Below are 22,269 nucleotides of genomic sequence, written 5' to 3' on the forward strand. Positions count from 1 at the left end.
GTCAACCCTGCCAGCTCTGAGTGGGGAAGGGAGAGGGGTTTGCCACTGACACAATTGTGATTGAGCAACCACCACTGCATATCTTTTGCAATCTACTCCCAAATCTGAATGCCTCAGATAGGCCCCTTTGATGTCGGGCCCACAGACTTCAGATCCCACTGCAGAGCCAGCATGTGCCACTTGGCGTGCTCGCCCAGCAGGATGTAGGAGGCCAGCAGTCCCTGCAGCTCAAGAGTGGACATCACTGAAATCCAGGACCGAGGCTGAAAGGTAGGGATCATAACCTGATTGTCCTGGACTAACTCTCCCAGAGGAAAGGCACAAAAGCAAACTGTGTTTAGAATGGCTGATATGAAGGAGAGCATCTGAAATGAGTCAATTGTGACTCCTTCAAGTTGATACTGAAATCCAAAGATGACAAGAGGTAGGCCATAGTCAGAGGTGGTCGACACCTGGCTGGGGCAAGCTTGCCTTCAACAGTCAGTTGTCAAGGTAGGAGAAGACTTGCACCCCTGTCCTTTGAAGATGTGCTGCCCCCCACTGCTTTCACTATTGTGAACCCCAAGGGGCATTGATAAGACCGAAAGAGACCACAGCAAACGGAAAATGCTACTGTCCCACCATAAATTACAGGTAGCACTGATGGGCCTGCAGGAAGTCTATGTGGAAAATAGTCCTGCAGGCCCAATTCCAGCATCCTTTCTCAAGGGTCGAGAGCAGCCAAGAACTGGCAAAGAGCGAGCATCTTTAAATTTTCCTTCCGGGGGAAAAGCACTGTGAGCATGCAGGTCTTAAAGAGGATGAAGGCCTCTGCCCTTCTTGATCATTAGGAAGCAGTGAGACCATGTCCTACTTCTGGCACAGGTACTCTCTTGAAAGGCACTTTTGGCCACAAGGGATTGTCCTCCTCACCGCAAAATGGAAGATTGTTTTCCATCAGTCATTGGGGAGAAGTGGAAGATGTGGCGGTGGAGAAAGGAAGGGTAGGGCATACCCTACCAAACAATTTGCACAACCCACCTGTCTGATGTTATGGCCTGCCAACCCAGGTGGGTATGCTCAACTAAAGGAATGCTAAACGGGTGTGGCATGTTGTGCTACAGCAGATTTAGTGGACTAAGCCTCTTGGTGGCCTTGGCTGCTGGGGCAGTGAGCACCATGGGCGCAAATATAAAATTGCTGGGCGCAATACTGAATTTGGATTGGCTGGCATATGGGACATCTCTGCCAAAACCACATAGAAGAAAGTAGTCCTGATGTGGCTGGCGAGGTTCTGAAGGTAAGGCCAGGGAGCGAGCCATGTCCCTGCTTCCATTGAACCACTCAAGAGAGGAATCTGACTTGTACTCAAACGGCGAGTCCCACTGATTAGGTGAAAGTATCAGCGTTATCAATAAAGTTCGAGGGCAGACGAGTATGAATGCCGCAAAGGGACTTGCAGGAACCTGAACTAAGTATCCCATGGAGCCAGAAGGTACTCTAGCAGGGACCATAGCATGTCAGAGACGTCATGCCAGAATCTCTGGATAGGTCTTTGGTAACTATGTCTTCGAGAGGCGCTGAAGGGCCCAGGGAGACCAATACATCAACAAGAAAAGTCCACAGAGGATGGAGAACGTCTCAGTGACTTACCTTGAAGGAGGCATTGTTTTTCCCCTTCTTATTTTGTTTATGCTGCTTGTCTCTGGAGGAACTTGAAGATGGGGCCTCTGCTGACTGAGCGAGGACATGAGCTACATTGGCCTGCAAGTCAAAATGTTTGGGCAGAAAGAGACACTTTGATTTAGTTCTTTCATTTTTGTCCATGGTTAGATAGGGTTCTAGGAAGTCCAGACCAACAGAGTTCAATGCTAAATAACTCTGAAATCTGGAGTATGCCCTCAGGGCATATGATTTTGTTTAGCGTGCACTTCCTTTTTTCAAAGAAATTTGCTTGCTTGCTTTAGAGTAAAATCTGTGCTGGTGGTTCAGTGATAAATCTGGTGCTACACAAAGGATGGAGCAACAAAGTTACTATTAGCATTTTTCTACCTTTTCAATCAGCAAGTGCTGTAATGAGGAACCTCTGCATGGCTTTCTGAAGCTGTGCCACCCTTGAACGTTACTTTACAGCCCTATGTGTGTACCCTCAGTGAGGATGCCAGTCATGTTAGCCCATTGAACATGGTCCCCTTTAAACTGGCCTGAGACATTAGTCTCCAAAATGACAGGAGTCGGATAGGGCAATCAAACCGCTTGTCCTTTTTGTGAGGGTGGCAACTACCCATCTCTACCCAGGCTATGTCAAGCTGACAGTGACAGCATCATTTGTAATCAGGAGAACAGATCTTTTTATCTTGTGGGGTTGCCTACCAAATGCTGCCCTCTAAACTTCTGTTCAGTCCATAACAAATGGGCCCAACACCTTCACCATACATAGTACATGTATGAATGATGCCTGTACTGAATGTTAAGTGGGCACAGACAGTGTGAGCCACACAGGTAGAGGGTATTAAATGTTTGAGCCAAACACAGTGAGGGCACAAAGTGCAGAAACATTGATAAGGCAGACTTGGCCGGAGAGAGAGTTTTGGTCAAACAATAAGCAAGGAGGTCAGGGCCTACAAGCTTAAACACTGTAAAGCTCTTTGGCACAGGGACAGATCATGTAGGAATTGGGGGGGGGGTCGCTGGCAGGTGACAGTCTAGAGACACAAGGCACAGTATAAGGAGCTCTGGGGCACACGGATACTGTGGAAAGTTTGAGGCACCAGAAGATAGTGTGATGTATATGAAGACAAAAACACAGAAGGAATCCACAGCAAGAGGACAAGGTGTTAGTCCAATGACAAATGTGTAACCACAGGGAAACGTTTCTACGATTCCCTGGGCTGAGAATAATTACATCAAGTTTTGGAAAACCAAGATAGCAAGTATGCATATTAGTTATGATAAATTGTCATACTGTGCATTTTTTCCTCCTCCTTCTCTTTATATTTTAATCTAGCAAAGGTATTTTGGACTAAAGTGGATAAGCCTTAGACTGTTACCGTTTTTCATCTCTGCCCCCTACCATTACAACTACAAAAAAAAACTAGTTCCCATGGTAGGCGGTTGAGCTCATCTGGACACACACAGTGGTCTGGATATGGAAAGCCTGATGATGAAGAATGCTGCAAATTTGTGGGTGAGGTTGTTTTATTTCACAGAGACATCGCCACAGAGATTGCTGGCAGATGTGCACAATTCACAGCACTACTCGTTGTGACATGTCATTAGCCGGGGAAGGCAAAAGAATAGATTGTCAATACCTCTCTCCCCATTTTTTGTGTTTGGAAAAAAAGAAAAAACAGTGACATGAACTTAGATGACAATATGTATGAAAAGCAATGTGATAAAGGAACAGTTATAGGATGTGTGTGGTACCAGCAGTTTAAAAACAAGGGGCAACAGATAAGCTGGGTGAAGAAATTGGAGTGACACCGAAACAGAAATGAGTATCCTGAACCGTCTCTGAGAGAAGATGGAGATGTAGTCTTGAGGCTCGGCCTGTTGCCGCCACCTCTGGACCCTGCAGATTCTGGTATGAATCTCTGTCTCAGCACCAGCCCCAACATTGTGTGATTCTGAGAAAATCACAATGTTCCCATACTAAATGTGTGTAAAATGTATTTGTGTTGAACAAGATGTTTGAAGACAAAAAAGAAAGTTTGAGGTCGTAGCTGCTTCTTTGAAATTCCAATCTGTCCATGATGCAGGCCTTAAACAGGTAACTTGTGGCCATGCGAGTGCCAACCCGAAAATTGATGAATAGTGCTCTGTTTTTTCATCTTTTCTCTTTAATTACCAGCATGTTGTACATTCACAATACCGTACCTCCCAAATAGGTGCTGAACAAAAATGCTAGTTTTGTTCCTTTTCATTCCATATACTTCAATGTTATTTTGTTCTGCCCCTCCAACTGCTCAATTTCCATGCATCATGCATGAAACTGCTTCCAAAACAAGCCATTATTATTCTCCATTCTAATTTAATATTCTACTACCCCCTGGCAGTGTGTTCAGAACTCAGTGCTCCAGAGTTCAGTGGTTAGAGAAGGAGTACCAGATGTGCTACAGCTGAGTAACGTCTTAACATAACATAGAGCACCCTCTCATTTCATACTCTGGCCGTGGCTGGGATAAGTCCACTGAGAACTTCAAAGTTAGGCAAATTTACAATTTGCTTGTTACTATTGAAAATTGTTGCTCTTCAAATTCAGTGCCTTTAGTCAATTGCAACTGCTTATCACATCCTCATTCAGGAGTCTTGCCAAAACACATGACCAAACATGCTATTCTAAATTTCTGGGATGAAGCTCACAGATTAGCAGATGATAATGTTGGATGATGATGGGCCTTGTTGGACCTGACTGCAGTGTTTGATTTAGTGGACCATTCCAATCTTCCAAGAACAGCTGTCAACAGTGGCAAATGAGGACTCTAATGCCATCATGAGGTTCAGTTCCATTTTCACACGGCACATCTGACTGCTGTCCTTAGGCTGTTTTACACTTCAATATCTCATCTCATTTCAGAGCTCCCCCGGCTTCTCTGCTGGCACTTCCTCTTTTTAACATTTATCGTGTTGCTTTATTTTCCGTCTTAAAAAACATGCACACAGGGGTATAGTTGTAGGTCAATGATAACCCAGGTTTATATAAGGTTCTCGCAAAACCTGTCTTAAAGAAGTACTTCAGAGAATCCTAAGGTCCAAGCATGGTTATTTTTCAGTTACCTCTAATTAAACAGCAATATGACATAAGTTATTATTTTAGGTATTAAGGGGAGACCCAACTTACTGGCCTTACCAAGCTTGGAACAAATCATTGGGTACCTTACAGTTAAAGGAACTGGTAGTCATCTTCAAGGCTGAAATGACCAAGAGTATTTAAGTGTGAACTGTGTTAAGCAACTATTTAAGTCAAATGGCCACTTTAAGACCCACTTACTTTCTTATTTCCCACACTCAAAAAGTTATTGGTTGGTGTTGGTATCATCTCAAGATTAGACCACTGCAACCGCTTCTATGCAGGCTTATTAGCCAATCGGCAACACTCAGACTTATCACTCTTCTAGACAAAAGGAATCATCTGTTGCACGCCACAAAACTTCTGAACTGGCTGCTTGTTTGTTACATAATTAGTCTACTCGTGTATAAATATGTTATTAACATAACATCTCTATACCAGCTCTCAAAATTTTTCTTACCATGCCATGAGATTACTTTATAGGCAATATTAAAACATTATTGGTCTTCCCCGAGTCAAACTAAAATCCACAGGTGGGTGGAAAAGCATTTTTAGTGCAAGAACACGCATTATGAAACTACCTCTCACAGCACTTGAGAGACTAGTCCAATTTTCATGTTTTTTGGTAACCATTTAAGGCACACCAGCATAAAGGATCTGGAATTACCCAAGATCAGTGGCACGTGACACAAGCATATTGTGATTTATATAGATTTGATCATTACGATGGATGAGGTGTCGGTGGGTCCAGTTAACTGACTCTGGATGACATGGGGAGGATGAGAAAGATGTTGAAGGTGCTGGGGCAAAAATGTAAATTGATAGTGTTTTTTTCTTGACAGGAAGAATATGGATGTGTTCTCTAATGCTGGGGTAAATGTGTGTCTTGAGAGTGGTAATATTTAAGATAAAATAAAGGGAGGATCTTGGCCATGCCCCCTCTGCCACTACCTACAAAGATCGAGACAGTAACTTCTCCCACAAAATTCTATACCTGTAATCAGGGGTAATTTGCAATGAAAGGCAGAAAAAAACGACCCACAGAAGAGAATGCTAGACATCTTTGGGTGAGCAATACTGTACACTGAAATACTTAATGGAGGGGAAGACTGCAGGAGTAGCAGCAACAGGGGAGGAAAACAAGTGGGTCTGATCAATGCATGCACTTCAAACAGAGCAGACTTTTTGATGAAAGGCCCTGCTTCTGATGGTAGCAATACAATGAACATATTGAGGAAGAGGCTGAGCTGAAAAAGGTGAGAGACAATGCACAGAAAAATCATACCTGAAAAAATGGATGTGTTTACTAATAGCACGTAGCTAGAGAGAGAAAATCTGAGATATCTTTGAAATGCCATTTCAAGAGAGGCAGCTTGACTTATATAGGAAGAAATTACAATGCAGAATCCATAGCAGATTTGCAAGAAGGTGTGGCATGCCAAAGTATTCAAGATGGACTACATGAGTAAGGCAGCCTTCACCAACCTATACAGACAGTTTTAGAGGTATACAAAATAAATGAATTGCCTCCAAAATATTGTTGTGGGATTGGGAGCTGTTAATAGACAACTGACAGCACATTATTGTTCTTACAGAGGTTACTTGCCCGACTCCATTCTGCTCTACCTGGGCCTATTTAGACGTGTGCTAGAAGTGCAGTTTAAAAAGAATACAAAATTAGAAATTATCTAAACTGACATGCTTTGTGCTTTCTGAGCTGTAATGGGAGAGTCTGAATTTCATATCAATAGAATGAGAACAAGACAACAGTTCATATGTGTCACACAAGCTTATTGCTATGCCTCTCACTACTAATCTGAGCCTGTAATGTACATTAGCATAAAGAAGCACGTACAGCTCTGGCCAAGAAGAAAACTGTAGATGGATAATGGTGCGTTTCAGACTCTGGTCACGATATTGCAAAGCGATCATCCTCTCCACATGGGTCTGGTTAACCTTATGGCTAGTCAGGGTTAATGTGATTGGTCCCTGCACCATTGGCTGTCCACGCTCTGTAGGGAAATAACGAGGCACCTTTTGCTGAAAAAAACAAATACAAAAAGGTCTAGTAAAACTTTGCTCTAAACATAAGATACAAAATAAACACTGAAACTAAGTTACTTCCATCCTGAGTCCTTTGCTTGATTCCCATTAAAGTAAAATTTCACTCTAACTTAGAGCTCACCCAACTGACTAGCAAAGAAGCTTAAAAGCTGTAGAAAAAAGGCACAAAACACAAAGCGGATCCCCCTTTTTTCTTCTGAGCCTCAAAAAAAAAAATTTGCATTCCAAGCACTAGTGTCTCTCCAAATCCCCCACCCCATAAATCAATGAGTATCTGCCTACAGTAAATCAGACCTTTCAGGGGGAACAGCCCTGGAAGACACAGTGGCTGGATGGCCAGGTTCACTAACTTCTGAAGTTAGCTTCTACTACTTAAAACACTTAAGAAATTGGCCATGAGAAAGTAGGCAAGGGGTTGATGAAAGATACTATTTTGTGTTCATCTCTCTAAGAGGCATCATTATTTACCACTACCTCCAACCAAAGAAGGGGATGCACTTCCAGAAATCAGTTCTAGCTGGATCAGCATAAGGACAAAAAGAAAGAGTGAATATTTAAATGTTACCATTAAGGGACAGAAAATGCAAGCATGATACAAACAGCTACTGACCTTCTCCAGTTCCTGTTCAGAGACCAGCATGACAATTAAGGAAACCTTCTGCTCATGGATCATCAACCAGAAGTCTGAGGCAGTTCCAACCAGTGGTGCTTGAGTGGCAATGATTGAGGGACAGTAAGAAGAGAGGTCTTCAATCTTACTGGCATTGATGTAATCATCCTTGCCAGATTGTATGACAATGCGGTTCTTGTCGTAGGGCATAATATCTTGGTGGCGATTTTTCATCGAGTAGCAGCGGGCGATGGCTATGGAGAGCTGCCGGGCTTCTTTCTCTTGAGCATCCTGGAATTCTTTCCACATGCTATCCAGTGCAGTTAAAGATCCAGACACCGGCCTTTCTAAGGAACTAACTACATTCCTAAAGCGGTCTAGCTCTGAGAGAAGCCTCATGATATGTTCAGGTTTCTCATAGGGGTCATTTTCTATCAGTTGAATCCCCTTTGGCTTAAGGCCATCTTTGGAGTCTGCCTTTGTTGGCTGCAGAAGAGGTTGGCTGACTGAAGTTTTCGACCCTCCAAGCTGGCTCTCTGGGCTGGATGACAACAAGTCATCAGTGGATGAGCTCTGGCGGTGAAAAGGGACATCAGCAGAACCTTGTGACAGTGTGGTAGTCCCAGGAGTAAGACTTGGGGGAGGTCTTTGTGGTAATGGAGCAGCACCTGATACAGAAGGTGGTATGATGGCTGGAGTCTGAATAGGCATTGGTGGCTGTGGAGATGGTACGGGGGAAGGCATGCTAGGGGGGCCAGGGGCCATAACATTGCCTGGCATTTGACTCATAGCAGGACTGGGAGGTGAAGGAACATGATGGGGTGCAGACTGACCAGATGATACAGATTGGGGTCCTACTACTGGCATCTGGCCAGAAGTACACGGGTGTCTGTTAGGTGGTCCAGCAGTAAAAGGCATGCTTGATGCAGATGGGGAACTAGTTGGCCGGGACTGAATCCCAGTGGACACAGGATGAGGCTGAAGTTGTTGAGTTGTCTGCATCAATGCAGCAGGAATGTTGGGGACTTGTTGCTGGGAAACCATGGGTAGTGCACCAGGAAAACTCATGCTGCCAGAATGTGGTGGAAGTCCATGCTGGGGCAATTTGTCCTGCAATGCAGGGTGCTGAAAAACATGCTGGCCCAATTGTGTGTTAAGCTGGATTGGTACAGGAGGCTGTGGAGTCATCTGAACCATGGTCCCGTGCTGTCCCTGAAACTGGCTTTGGGGTTGTGACTGGAAATGTTGCTGAGGATGCATTTGAACAGGTGCCAAAGGTCTCATGGGAGTCTGTATTTGAGTCTGAAACATGGGAGGTTGCTGCTGGGGTTGAAGTTGTGGCCTTTGCTGTGAAAGGAATGGAGACTGCACGGGGTACTGCTGAGGTCTGGTTTGCATGTCCACATTGGTCGGCATTTGGTGGTGAAACATATGTGGGGCCTGTCCAGAAGGATAATGTGATTGAGGTGCATGTACAAAGTGCTGGACCCCGCTCTGAGGATACTGAAATTGTCCTGCTTGTCCCATAGCTGAAGGCCCCTGCGGACCAACATACGTACCCTGGGGCTGGACCACGGCTGGCTGGTGATTATTAAGCACTTGCCTTCCATGCACTCCAATATCTCTGGGAGCAGTGTAGCTTGAGATTGGAGCCTGGATACTATCGACTGTGGTAGTTGACGGTCTAACACCATGCAGGTGTTGAGGAACATCATTATTCCTGCTACCAGGAAACTGCAAATGTGGTCCAAGGGGAACACCAGAAACAAACCCACCTGGTAAACTACCAGAAGATGAAACCTGCTGGCTTGTTCTGTAGGCTGCACTAGAGATAGGATACCCAGCAGATGCAACAGTGTTAGGAGAAGGCATTTGTTGAATATGCATACCCTGCTGGGGTAAGTGAGTACTATGAAAATTAGGCTGGACAGGAGCCACAGAAACATTTGATGGAGCATGGCCTCCCATTACCATGCCAGGTGGATAGTTCTGAGGCCCTGATGAGGACGGCACTGTAGTTTGGGATGGAAGAACTGACTGAGGTGCTGATGGTTGCATTCTTTGCAGCGGGATACCTGATTGGCCACCAACAAACTGAGGACTACAATAAGAAACAGGAGGGATGGATCCCTGGACAGAGCTAACAGGAACACCTGATGAAGGATTTGGCAACCTGCCATGTGCATACAGAGGCCCATGTCCAGGTATATGAGCAATGTTATTAAAGTTCCTTTGGTTAAATGGCAAAGCCTGTAGCCCAGGCATTGATGGCAATATTGGTGCGCTTGCTGTCTTACCATCAACAAAAGCTTCTGGGCCAAGTTGCCTCACCCCACCATAACCACTCATTGGGTCCATGGGAATGACCCCTAGGCCATCTCCAGATAATCTAGCAAGATGTGCTGCCAAGGTTTCAGGGGGTAAGCTCTTGAGTTCTTCAGGTAAATCAGCAAGAATAAAAGAATTGAGATGCTCCAAATCAGCCATGTTGAAGCCAGAAAAGCTTTCCAAGTCCAAATCGGAGGGGGCCTTTTGGAGAGCAGGTTTTGGGGCAGTAGGTCTTGGAGGAGGCTTTTTTTTCATCTCCCTAAAGCAGAGAAAGAAAAAATATACATATGTTGCATTAAGCAAAAGGAAATAACAGATTACAGTTATGTTATACTCTGCAGATAGTGCATTGCATTCTGCTAGCTTGCACAATTAGTTTTGCTATCTTAACACAGAATAGTTAAAATTAGGTTCTTCATGGCTTTGGTACCTTATGCATTTACTCTCCTTTTTCACAACCATTTGGGGATTACTTGGACTTCAGGCGAGTCACGGAAATGTCCTAACGGAACTTGACTGTTTGCATCCTTCCACAGACACCTCCTGTGATCTGTGTATCTTATTCAGCACCAAGATATTTAGCTTGACATGTGAGGAGGCATATACCTAAAGAACACTGCATGATGATTGTTGTGAAGGACAGAGAACAAGGATTATGAGTACGAAAACAATCATGAGATTATTTTTGCATTATTCAATTCTGTTTCTCCTCATTCCCAACTAGTTGGAATCTGGTTTGATAACATGTAAATGATGGGATGAGAAAGGGACATATGGCAAACCAGGCTTCAAGAAACCATGTTGTGTTGCATTGCCTTGCCAACACCTGTCCTTTTCAAGAAAAGGCATTGAGAGAGGAATGTATGCAACAACCCGTGAAAATATTTCCTACAAGTGTGACACAGATGTGTTGGGAAGAATGATGGCACCTGGTTACAGTATCAGCTTCCACATTCCTTTGCACTGTAGATGGTATGTGATGGGATGAAAAACTTCTGCATGGCTTTAAAAAGCTGTGCTGCCTTGCCTTAGTACCTTTTACGGGCAGCCCCCTTTTTTCCTCTGATGGGCTGGTTGACAATAAAAGTCCATTGGAGCTGCTTTTGGTCTTGCCAATGGACATCCAACAGGTACCCCATTTTGAGTGTTAGGGGCGACTGCCTTCAATCAAGGCTACAGAGTGATTTGAGGGGATTGCTGTTAGTTACAGGGCAGGGGCACAGCCTTTTTCATCTGTAAACACTAGGAAAATTGTTATTCTCAGTAAAGCTCTGTCCAGTCCCCATAACTGATCCCTTGCCTTCATCAGGTCTGGTGTATGTACGTAGGATATATTTTCTATGCATGTTGTGTGAATGCCAAGGTGTAGTTCACTGGTGAACAAAGCCAAAGATGACCATCTCAGAGATCCCAGCCTGAACACTCTTACTGATCACCATCCCCAAAACCTGTGTACCTGAAAACAACAACAAAAAAGGGGGCGGGGGCAAGAGGGGGAGAAGAGTTGGAAGAAGAGGGAGTTTCCAGTCCATATCCCCTTGCCTCAGTGAAAGTTTTCTTTGCTTGGGAAAAACAAACCCTCTTGTATTACTGGTGTTCTGCCCATCCCCAAGTTCAACCACAGCAGATGGCGGCATCCAACGCAAGCTAATACACAACACCCTGCCAAATCAGAATTGCTCTGACTGGAAAGTCTAGGATCAGGAGCCTACAAAATCTGACGATCAACAGAAACATGGTGCTCTACCAGTACGGTAGGAGCACAGACTTTAAAACAGCCATAGGGAGTAACCTGGCCATCCAACTGGAAAAGGGCATCTGCGTGGTGGCCCTCGGATAACAGTGGTAAATGATAATAAATAAAAATAATGCCTCTTCTTGGCAGGAGTGATTGCAAAGGAATTATACAAGAATGAACTTTGGTAGTATATTCAGTGGCCAGTTAATCATATTTGTGGGTAGTATTGATGACGGGAAACAAAAGGATCTCTATATAGGAGCTGTTGGTGATGCAAGAAGAGAGATGACCATGATGGGAATCCATAAGAAGTTTCCTTTGCCTCCAGCTCTAGGTAACTCACAACGAGCAGGCAAGGGAGGGGAGTTATATTTCAAACTACTATGAAGGTAGCTACAGAAAAGTAGTACAGACAACTTGGTTGAAAACTGGCACTTTATTTCATAAATATTTTTAAGCTCTGTCTGACTCCCTCAACACAAGAAAAATGAAATATCTTGTTATTTTAAACTTTCCACAGCCTCACAATTGATAGCAAGACATTTTGAAAGAATGCCATCCCACAACCCATGAACAACTTGTGGCCTCAAAAATGATAAGAAAGTCCCACATGGATACCAAAACAATACAACTGTTTCATCACAAATGTTTCACTATGCAACTTATGGGCCGTCTCCCCCTCTCTGTAGTTACATTATTGCCTTTGTTCCTTTCAGGGTACTACTGAAGTGGCTTTTTGTATTTGCAAATACAGAATATACTTGCCAATAATGGTGTTTCTAGATAATCCAACTTGCCTCATATTTATATCTGTAATATCTTTCTATCCGAGTGAATGTCTTGTATACCCAACTTCCTGAATTAAAATCACAGAATCATTCTCAAATGTAAATACTGGTGTTTTGTATAGGATGAATGTGTTAACCAGGGAGAATAACCATGAAGATGTGTTTGGTGCACAGATCTTTTAAGTAGTGGTCGACAAGTGGGACAGCACACTTCCTAAGACTACAAAATGTGATTCTTGAAGTGAGGTTGTGTAATTTCTGTGAATGTGATACGTACTCATGGAAAAGGAGGTTTAATGTAATAGGTGTGAAAGGTTGTCCGAGAAAAAAGGCAGTGTCTTTACGATGACAAATTTATTTTTGGAAAGGGAATACTTTATTTATTGTGGGTGAGGCAAGGATTTGGTGAAGTAAACTCACTTTAGAGACAGATTTAAATCTCCTGTTGGTATCAGCAGCCTTGTTGATTGAATATTTCTCCTATTTCCCTCTACAAAAGCTTTCATGAAACAGGTTCTAAATATGAATTGTTATCTATTCCTTACTAGTCACATGTACTTCAATGGTAGAAAGTGCTAAACCTTCTGCTAATAAGATTACACAGTAAAACAAAAATCCTGTACTATAATTTGCAACTATGCAATATTATTCCAAGTAGAATACCAAAAAGCGATAATTCTGCCTTGCAACGATGATCTAACAGCAAAGCATCTTACTTTTTTAAGAAAGTGTGAATAACTTCAGTTTTAAGCACCCAAATTGTAGGGCATTGGCAGCCAATCTGTTAAATTGAGTGACGTGGGATGAGAAGAAGTTATGGTAATCTTAAAGACACTATGAGATCTTTATCCAAACGACTGTGAGTACACCAACATTTAGAATATGAGACTATACCACAGTAATGAACAAAGGTAAACACTGGGAGATGATCAAAGTAAATTATTTGATGATGACTGGATGGCCAATAGCACTTTACATACCACAGGTGATTACGAGTTGCATAAAAACAGTCAACATGTATTTCGCTCTATGGACTTTCCCATAGCTGTGGACAAGATTACAGTGTATTTACAATGAACTATACTATAAACAGGACAAAAAATACCCATTTTTCACAGTGCTTGGCGGGCACCCAGGCAAGAAAGAACATTCTTATATGTTTATATGTAAGCACCATGAGTACTAACTCAAATGTATTGAGCAGATGGAGAAAATGAATAGTGATTTGTATACGAAATGAAGCTATTTGATAGAAAGAGCTAGTGAAAAAAAAAAAGAGTTGCAAAGAGGAAAAGCCCAGTTCCACAGCTCATGAAACTTCAATGTGATAATGGGAAAAGAAAAGAATGTGAAAGGGATTGAAGGCTGTAACTGATAGGCCCAAAATAATTGTCCCCCTATACCACTCAAACAATATAAAAGAGATGAAAGACAATAACCTTTAAGCTGTGCAATTCAAATTCCACTCCTACCATTGTCTGCACGAGACCAACTGATTGAAACTTTTCTTTAGGGTAGTAAGGAAAACTCTAGGCAAACTTCTTGTATCAACTTAACAAACGTGTTCCCCGTGCACAGCGTTGACATTTTTATTTACTTTTGATGTCAGCAGATCCTTACGCGTACTTCAACACTTGTAAAAATTCTACTCTAGTCTTTCCCTGTATGATCTAGGGTTTTCAATTTAAACTGTCAATCAATTTTACCCTGATCTGTATCCAGCAACTATCTACATGTTTGTCATGCTAGCCTATTGTCAATTACCTTTTGCCCAAATAGTTTATTTAATGAGAAGTTCATCCCATATGCTAGTAGCGTGTGTGTGTGCGTGTGTGAGCGCGGTTGGAAAGTGGGTGGGTGTGTGAATAGGGGGCACAGTGAGTTCTATGTTCAATGGAGAAGTGTATGACATTTGATGCTCTCCCACTTTGTTGATTATTTTCTACCTCTGACATTTCTCTGCATTGGTCACTATGGCAGAATCCACTATCACAGGTTCTCTCGTGGAAAGTGGGTCCTGGGGTATTTCACACACTAGATAAACAAGTCACTTATCTTTGGTAATGTCTTATCTGGTAGAGACATATTCTAGTTGCAGATTCCTTTCCTTAGCATTACCCCCAGGCATCAGCCTGGACCCAGAAATTTTTCTTGAGCAGTACTCCCTGCACGCAATCGATTGGCATTGGTCGGCTCCATGTAAGTCGCTGGCATCGTGCACGCCAGATACGACATTGTGGGACCTATATATGTGCCACCCTGGTGGGCCGACGTGTTTCTTTTCACAACTTTCTACACCAGAAGTACGGAGCCATAAAGAACACTGATCGCTGGTGGGTCCAAACTACGACACTGAAAGGAAGTCCTTGTCCCAAGAAATCTGTTTGCAAAGCGGGAATAATGGGTGGGTCAGTAAGGAATGTGGAACTAGAATATGCCTCTACCATATAAGGCGTTATCGAAGGTAAGTAACCTGTTCATTTGACAGAGACTTCTAGTTGCAGATTCCTTACCTTAGTATAGTTACTCAAGCAATACTATACCCAGAGGTTAGTTTGTGAAACAAGATCATACTGGGATGTCCTCCAGGACCGAAACAGGCAAAGTACCCATCCCTCTGGACCTGACTGTCCAGGCAGTAGTGTTTGATGAACGTGTGCAACGATGCCCATGTTGCTGTCTGACAGATGTGCAGGACTGGAACGCCACATGCTAATGCAGTGGTTGCAGCTGTCGCTCTGGTTGAGTGAGCACGCAAATTCTCCAGGGATTGCTTTTAAGCCAATGTGTAGCACATTTTAATGCAATAATGACCCATCTAGAGGTGGTTCACTTCTGCACTGCTCTACGTTTCTTCACACCCACATACCCCACAAAGAGTTGATCATCCACCTGGAATATTTTGTACGATCAAAGTGTAACGTCAACTCTCTTTTCTATCCAGGCGGTGGAGTCTCTTCTTCCTTAGAAGGATGAGGGGGTGCATAAAAAGTAAGCAAGGTGATGAATCGGCCTACATGAAAGGGTGTGACCACTTTTGGCAAAAAGGAAGCCCTGGTGCGAAGCATCTCTTTGTCAGGATAGATGGAAAAGTAGCGTGGCTTAGATGTCAATGCCTGCAGCTCACTCACCCTGCAGGGAGATGTTATTGCCACTAGGAAGGCTGTTTTTAATGTTAGAAGCCTCAGAGCACTATTGTGAAGAAGGTCAAAGAGAGCACACACGAGGAATGTCATAACCAAATTCAAATCCCTTTAGGACATGATGAATGGGGATGGAGTAAACATACGGGTAAGACCTTTAGGGAACGTACTAACTATAGGAGACTTAAACAAAGAAGGCTGGTCAGGTAATCTCAGAAAAGCAGAGACAGCAGACAAATATTCTTTGAGGGTGCCTAAAGCAGAGCCCTGCTGGGCAAAAGTAAGTATAAACCAGAGGACCTCAGAAAGAGGGGCAGAGAGGGTGTAGGAAAGTACCCTCTTTCTTGGCATGGTTACCCCCATTTTCTGTCTGCTGTCAGTGAGTTTCACAGTGTTCACTGGGATCCTGCTAACCAGGACCCCAGGTATTATGCTCTCTCTCTTCTAACTTGGTAACCTTGTTACTTACACCCCACATCTGGCATACTGGTGCCCCCATGCAAGTCCCTAGTATATGGTACCCAGGGCATTGGGGTACCAGAGGATCCCCATGGGCTGCAGCAAGTACTATGCCACTCATGGGGAGCCCATGCAAAATGTTCTGCAGACCTGCCATTGCAGTCTGTGTAAAAGTGTGCATGCACCCTTTTCACTACAGGTCACTGCGCCAGGTCACTGTAAGTCACCCCTATGGCAGTCCCCCCTAGCCCAGAGGGCAGGGTGCAAGTACCTGTGTGTGAGGGCACCCCTGCACTAGCAGATGTGTCCTACGAATTCCAGTTCCATTCTCCTGGACCTTGTGAGTGTGGGGATGCCATTTTATGCGTGTACTGGACATAGGTCACTACTAATGTCCAGCTACATAATGGTAACTCCGAACTTAGGCTTGTTTGATATCAAACATGTCAATCAATCAATCAATCATTTGTTAAGTGCACTACTCACCCGATAGGGTCTCAAGGTGCTGGGGGGGGGAATGAAAGAGGTGTGCTACTGCTCGAATAGCCAGGTCTTGAGACACTTCCTGAAGGTCAGGCGGTCCTGGGTCATACGTAGGTTAGCGGGGAGGTAGTTCCAGGTTTTGGGGGTAAGGTGGGGGGAGGATCTAATGCCGGTAGTGGTACGGTGGATGTGGAGGACGGTGGCAAGGGTGAGGTTGGCGGAGCGGAGTTGGCGGGTGGGGGGGGAGGTGTGCTACTGCTCGAATAGCCAGGTCTTGAGACACTTCCTGAAGGTCAGGAGGTCCTGGGTCATACGTAGGTTAGCGGGGAGGTAGTTCCAGGTTTTGGGGGTAAGGTGGGGGGAGGATCTAACGCCGGTAGTGGTACGGTGGATGCGGAGGACGGTGGCAAGGGTGAGGTTGGCGGAGCGGAGTTGGCGGGTGGAGGACGTGAAAGTTGCGATGCTCGTTGAGGTAGGCAGGGCTGGCGTCGTGAAGGGCCTTGTGAGCGTGGATCAGGAGTTTGAAGATGATCCTTTGTTGACAGGGAGCCAGTGAAGGTCTCTGAGGTGGGCTGAGATGTGTTAGCAGCCAGGGAGGTTAAGGATGAGGCGTTCTGAATGCACTGAAGTTTCCTCTGGAGCTTGGCCGTTGTTCCCGCATACAGTGCGTTGCCGTAGTCCAGTCTGCTGCTAACGAGGGCATGGGTGACCGTTCTTCTGGTTTCAATGGGGATCCAACTGAAGGTCATGGAAGCATGCGAAGGGTGGTGAAACATGAGGATGAGATGGCGTTGACTTGCTGGGTCATAGTGAGCGATGAGTCCAGTATGAAGCCGAGGTTGCGTGCGTGTGTGGTAGGGGTTTGGATGACGATTTTGGTCTTATACGAGTTCAGTTTTAGGCGGCTTACCTCCATCCAGGTGGCGATGGCGTTAAGTCCGTTGTGGAGGTTGGTCTTGGCGGTGGCGGGCTCCTTCGTGAGTGAGAGGATCAGTTGTGTGTTGTCCGCGTCGGAGATGATGTTAAGGCCGTGGGATCGGACGATGTTGGCGAGCGGCGCCATGTATACATTGAAAAGGGTGGGACTGAGAGAGGATCCGTGGGGTACTCCGCAGATGGTCTTGGTGGCTTTCAACAGGAACGGAGGGAGGCGGACTCTCAGGTTTCTGCCGGAGAGGAATGATGTGATCCAGTCCAGGGCCTTGTGGCGGATTCCAGCGTCGTGCAGGTGTGCGCGAAGTGTGTGGTGACAGACGGTGTCTAAGGCTGCAGAGGTCAAGGAGGATGAGGGCCACGTTTCACTTTTGTCGAGCATGATCCTGATGTTGTTGGTAGCGGCGATGAGAGCAGTCTCGGTGCTGTGGTTTTTGCGGAAGCCGGATTGGGAGATGTCGAGCAGGCTGTTGTCCTCCAAGAAGCGTGATAGTTGGCTGTTGACTATCGTCTCGATGACCTTCGCTGGGAAGGGGAGTAGGGAGATGGGCCGGTACTTCTAGAGGTCTTCTGGGTCTGCCTTGGGCGTTAACTTTGGCACGTTTCCAGGTCTCCGGGAAGGTTGCGGTCTCGAACGAGCTGTTGATGATGGTACGGAGCTGGGGAGTGATGATTTGGCTGGCTTTATTGAAGACATGGTGAGGGCAGGGGTCGGCGAGTGATCCGGAGTGTATGGTGCTAATGGTCTTGGTGGTGTCCTCGTCGTTGGTGTGGGTCCAGGCACTCAGGAGGTTGGTGTGGTTGGGAGCGGTGGTTGTGGGGATCGGGGAGGCGAAACTGCTGTGGATGTCTGTGATCTTACAGTGAAAAAAGGTGGCGAGAGTGTCGCAGAGGTCTTGCGAGTGGGGGGGGGGGGGGGGGGGGGGAGTCGGCAGTGCAGGACTTTGGGTTGGTGAGTTCTTTGACATGTTTCTTTCAAACATGTCAGAATCATACCCCAATACTGTTGCCAGTATTGGAAGTATGATTACATGCACTGTGAGGGCTCCTTAGAGGACCCCCAGCACTGCTCCTACCAGCCTTCTGGGGTTTTCCAGGCAACCCCACAGAAAGGTTTCTGCCCTCCTCCTGCTTGAAAAGCTCAAGCCCATTAAGGCAGAACAAAGGATTTCCTTTGGGACAGGGGGGTGAAACCCTATCCCTTTGGAAATAGGTGTTACATGGCTTTGGAGGGGTAGCCTCCCCAAGCCACTGGTATGCTTTGAAGGGCACATTTGGTGCCCTCCTTGCATAAACAAGCCTACACCGTCTCAGAGACTGCAAATCCCTGATCTGGCATGAAACTGGACAATGGAAAGGGGAGTGATCACTCCATGTCCATTACCACCCCAGGGGGCTCCTGCAGAGGGTCACTGGGTTCTGCCACCTTGAATCCAAGGTTGGGAGGGACCTCTGGGAGAATCTGAGTGGCCAGGTCAGGCAGGTGTCATCAGAGCCCCCTCCTAGCTAGGAGACCAATTCCCCCTTTCAGAGCTATTTAGAGTCGATCTCTTGGGTGGGTCCTCAGATTAGGCTTGCAAGATTTCAGCAGGACTCCTCTGCAATTCTACTTTGACTTCTAACCACTGGAACCACAACTGGACTTTCCATGAACCAACAGTTTGCATCCACGATGTAGGAAGTCGGCTCTATATATACTATTTCAAAGTACGAAATAGCGTGCACAGAGTCCAAGGGTTCCCCTTAGAGGTAAGATAGTGGCACAATTAGATAATTTGAATGCTCTATTTTGTGGTACTATGGTCGCTCAGTAGGCTTATCAGAGGGTAGTGTTAAGCATTTGTTGTACACACACAGGCAATAAATGAGGAACACAAACTCAAAGACTTACTCCAGGCCAATAGGTTTTTATAAAGAAACATATTTTCTTAGTTTATTTTAAGAACCACAGGTTCAAGATTTGAAGTAATCACATAAAATGCAAGGTACTTCACACAGGTAAGTTAGGAACTTTGAATAAAAGCAGGTAAGGTTCCAGCTCCATGGACCCAGTTCCCTCAGGGGATAGAACTTCTTTGTGAGAAGAGAGGTTCGGTTTCTTTTTCTGTGCTGAAGCTGGTTCCCTAGTCTTCTTTCCTTTTCTCTTGGATGGTTGGGCCATTATTCCAGGCTCCAACACTTCTTTTTCACCCTCCGCCCTGCACTGTGCCCTTATCTTAACACACACCAGTTCAGGGATACCCAGCATGGCTGCATGGGTTTTGAGTTCTACCTCAGCCCTTGCTGAGGACTCCAGATCATTTCCAAGCAGACATTCTACTGGTATAGCAGAAGAGACTTCCACCTGTTTCAGGCCAGTGACCCCTCCCCATTCTAAAGTTACCATTGCCATGGGATGTACTTTAGTCTGATTGTCAGCATTGGTGACTGGATACGTTTGTCCAGTCAGGTATTGTACTGGGGAAATCAGTTTGTCTGTCACCATAGTGACACTGGCACCTGTATCCTCAGGGCTTCTACTCTAGTCCCATTAATTAAGAGCTGCTGTTTGTATTTTTGCATGTTAGGCAGCAAGTATGGCTAGGTCCACCCCACCTTCTGAGACTAATGTAGCTTCAGTGTGAACCATAATTTGCTCTGGGCACACTGTTGATGCCACCCGGAGACTGGCTATTCCACTGCTAAATGGAGTAGTAGTTGTTGTGGGACCTTTCTTGGGACAGGCCTTGTCTCCAGTTTGGTGTCCATGCTGGCTCCAGCTGAGACACCAGGCTTTTTTGGGATCAAAGTTTTTACCCTTGTACCCAAATGAGGATTGTGAAGAGGCTTTGGACCCACCCTCCTGTGCAGGTTTTTGGGGCCCACTTTTTCCCTTGGATGTCTCAACACTCTTCCTCTGGGGAGGCTTTGTGACTCCTTTCTTTTGGTCACCCCCTGTGGAAGTCTTGGTCACCCTTGTCTTGACCCAGTGGTCTGCCTTCTTTCCCAATTCTCGGGGAGAAATTGCACCTAGGTCTACCAGATGCTGATGCAGTTTATCATTGAAAAAATTACTTAAAAGATGTTCTTTCATAAACAAGTTATATAGCCCATCATAATAATTTACACCACTGCCATTAATCCAACCATCTAGTGTTTTGACTGAGAAGTCAACAAAATCAACCCAGGTCTGGCTTGAGAATTTTAGAGCCCCCCCCTGAACCTAATCCTGTACTCCTCAGTTGAGAATCCAAGGCCCTCAATCAGGGTAGTAGCTTTCATGAGGTCACAGGATTCTGAATCTTTACCAGAGTGTGAGGAGTCAATCCCTACACTTTCCAGTGAACATCTCCCAAAGGAGAGGACCCCAGTGAGATTTGTTTACTTTTCTGGTTGCACAAGCACTTTCAAAAGCGTGTGAACCATTTGGTGATGATATCACCATCTTCATATTTTATTACAGTCCCTTTGGGGATTTTTTTAGCATGTCAGTATTTCTCTGACCCTATTTATGTTGCTGCCACCATTGATGGGAGCTAAACCCATCTCTTGTCTTTCCCTCTCTATGGCTAGGAGCTGTCTCTACAAAGCCAATCTTTTGGCCATCGTGGCTAACAGGAGGTCATCTTCATTGAGGGTGCCCTCAATGCTTCCAGAGTTACTGGTCTTCCCTGTGGAAGAACCAGTATCTCTGACTATCACTTGTGGAGTCAGGGTTTGAGGGACCCTGGCCTCCCTGACTAGGACAGGAGGGAGGGAATCATCCTCCTGGTCACTAGCTTCCCCCTCTGTGGGATTATCCTCAGAGGGGTTGTCCTTTGCAAAATCTGCCAAAAGCTCCTGGAGCTTAACTTTGGTAGGGTTGGACCAAGTTTTTATATTTTTTAGCTTACAAAGAGTCCTAAACTCTGACATCCCTAGATGCAGGTAAGGGGTGAGGTTGAGTTCCACCACCATCTTTTCTGTGCTAGACATTATTTCTCTAAAAGTTGGGGTAACTTTTTAAGAATCTAAAAACTATTTCTAGAACTTAAATACAAACTTTTACAAACTTTTAAACTCTGAAGGAAATGCTAACAGGGACTTACACAAGGTCCTAGCAGGACTTTTAAAAACTTAGAAAAATAGCTCAAATTTCAAAAATCCGTTTCTAATGACACTTTTGGGAATTTAGTTGTGTGATCGGGTATTGGCTGAGTAGTCCAGCAAATGCAAAGTCTTAGACCCCACCGCTGATCCACCAATGTAGGAAGTTGGCTCTGTATATACTATTTCAAAGTAAGAAATAGTGTGCACAGAGTCCAAGGGTTCCCCTTAGAGGTAAGATAGGGGCACAAAGAGATAATTCTAATGCTCTTTTTTTGAACAAGGGGGGTTGTGCAGTAGGCTTATCAGAGGGTAGTGTTCAGCATTTGTTGTACACACACAGGCAATAAATGAGGAACACACACTCAAAGACTTACCCCAGGTCAATAGGCTTTTATATAGAAAAATATATTTTCTTAGTTTATTTTAAGAACCACAGGTTCAAGATTTGAAGTAAACACATAAAATGCAAGGTACTTCACACAGGTAAGTTAGGAACTTTGAATAAAAGCAGTATCATATACAGTCTTTGTAAAAATGGCAATAAGCTATTTTAAAAGTGGACACAGTGCAAAAATCAACAGTTCCTGGGGGAGGTAAGTAAAGGTCAGTTTGTGAGGTAAGTAAAACACTTACAAGTTTCAGTTCCCGGGCATAGGCAGCCCTCCGTTGGGGGAGTGGGGGTTCAAGGCAACCCCAAAGTTACCACACCAGCAGATCAGGGCCGGTCAGTTGCAGAGGTTAAAGAGGTGCTCAAAACACATAGGTGCCTGTGAAGAACAGGGGTGCTCCGGTTCCAGTCTGCCAGCAGGTAAGTACCCGCATCCTCGGGGGCACACCAGGGTTTTTTTTTGTAGAACACTTGGGGGGAGGGGGGGGGGGGTGGGGGG

General features: G+C 45.0%; 1 protein-coding gene across 3 annotated transcripts in view; it reads right to left on the reverse strand.

Moving 5' to 3' along the window:
• Positions 1-22,269, reverse strand: part of PTPN23 (protein tyrosine phosphatase non-receptor type 23) — a 582,812-nt gene that overhangs the window by 180,330 nt on the left and 380,213 nt on the right. For all 3 annotated transcript variants that reach the window (XM_069210890.1, XM_069210891.1, XM_069210892.1), the window contains 2 exons: positions 7,443-10,029; positions 6,624-6,808 (listed from right to left, as the gene is read on the reverse strand). In XM_069210890.1, coding sequence (XP_069066991.1) covers positions 6,624-6,808; positions 7,443-10,029 — 2,772 coding nt within the window. The remainder of the gene's footprint in view (positions 1-6,623; positions 6,809-7,442; positions 10,030-22,269) is intronic.

This window comes from Pleurodeles waltl, chromosome 10 (assembly GCF_031143425.1).
Source record: "Pleurodeles waltl isolate 20211129_DDA chromosome 10, aPleWal1.hap1.20221129, whole genome shotgun sequence".
In the NCBI taxonomy this organism is placed as follows: domain Eukaryota; kingdom Metazoa; phylum Chordata; class Amphibia; order Caudata; family Salamandridae; genus Pleurodeles; species Pleurodeles waltl.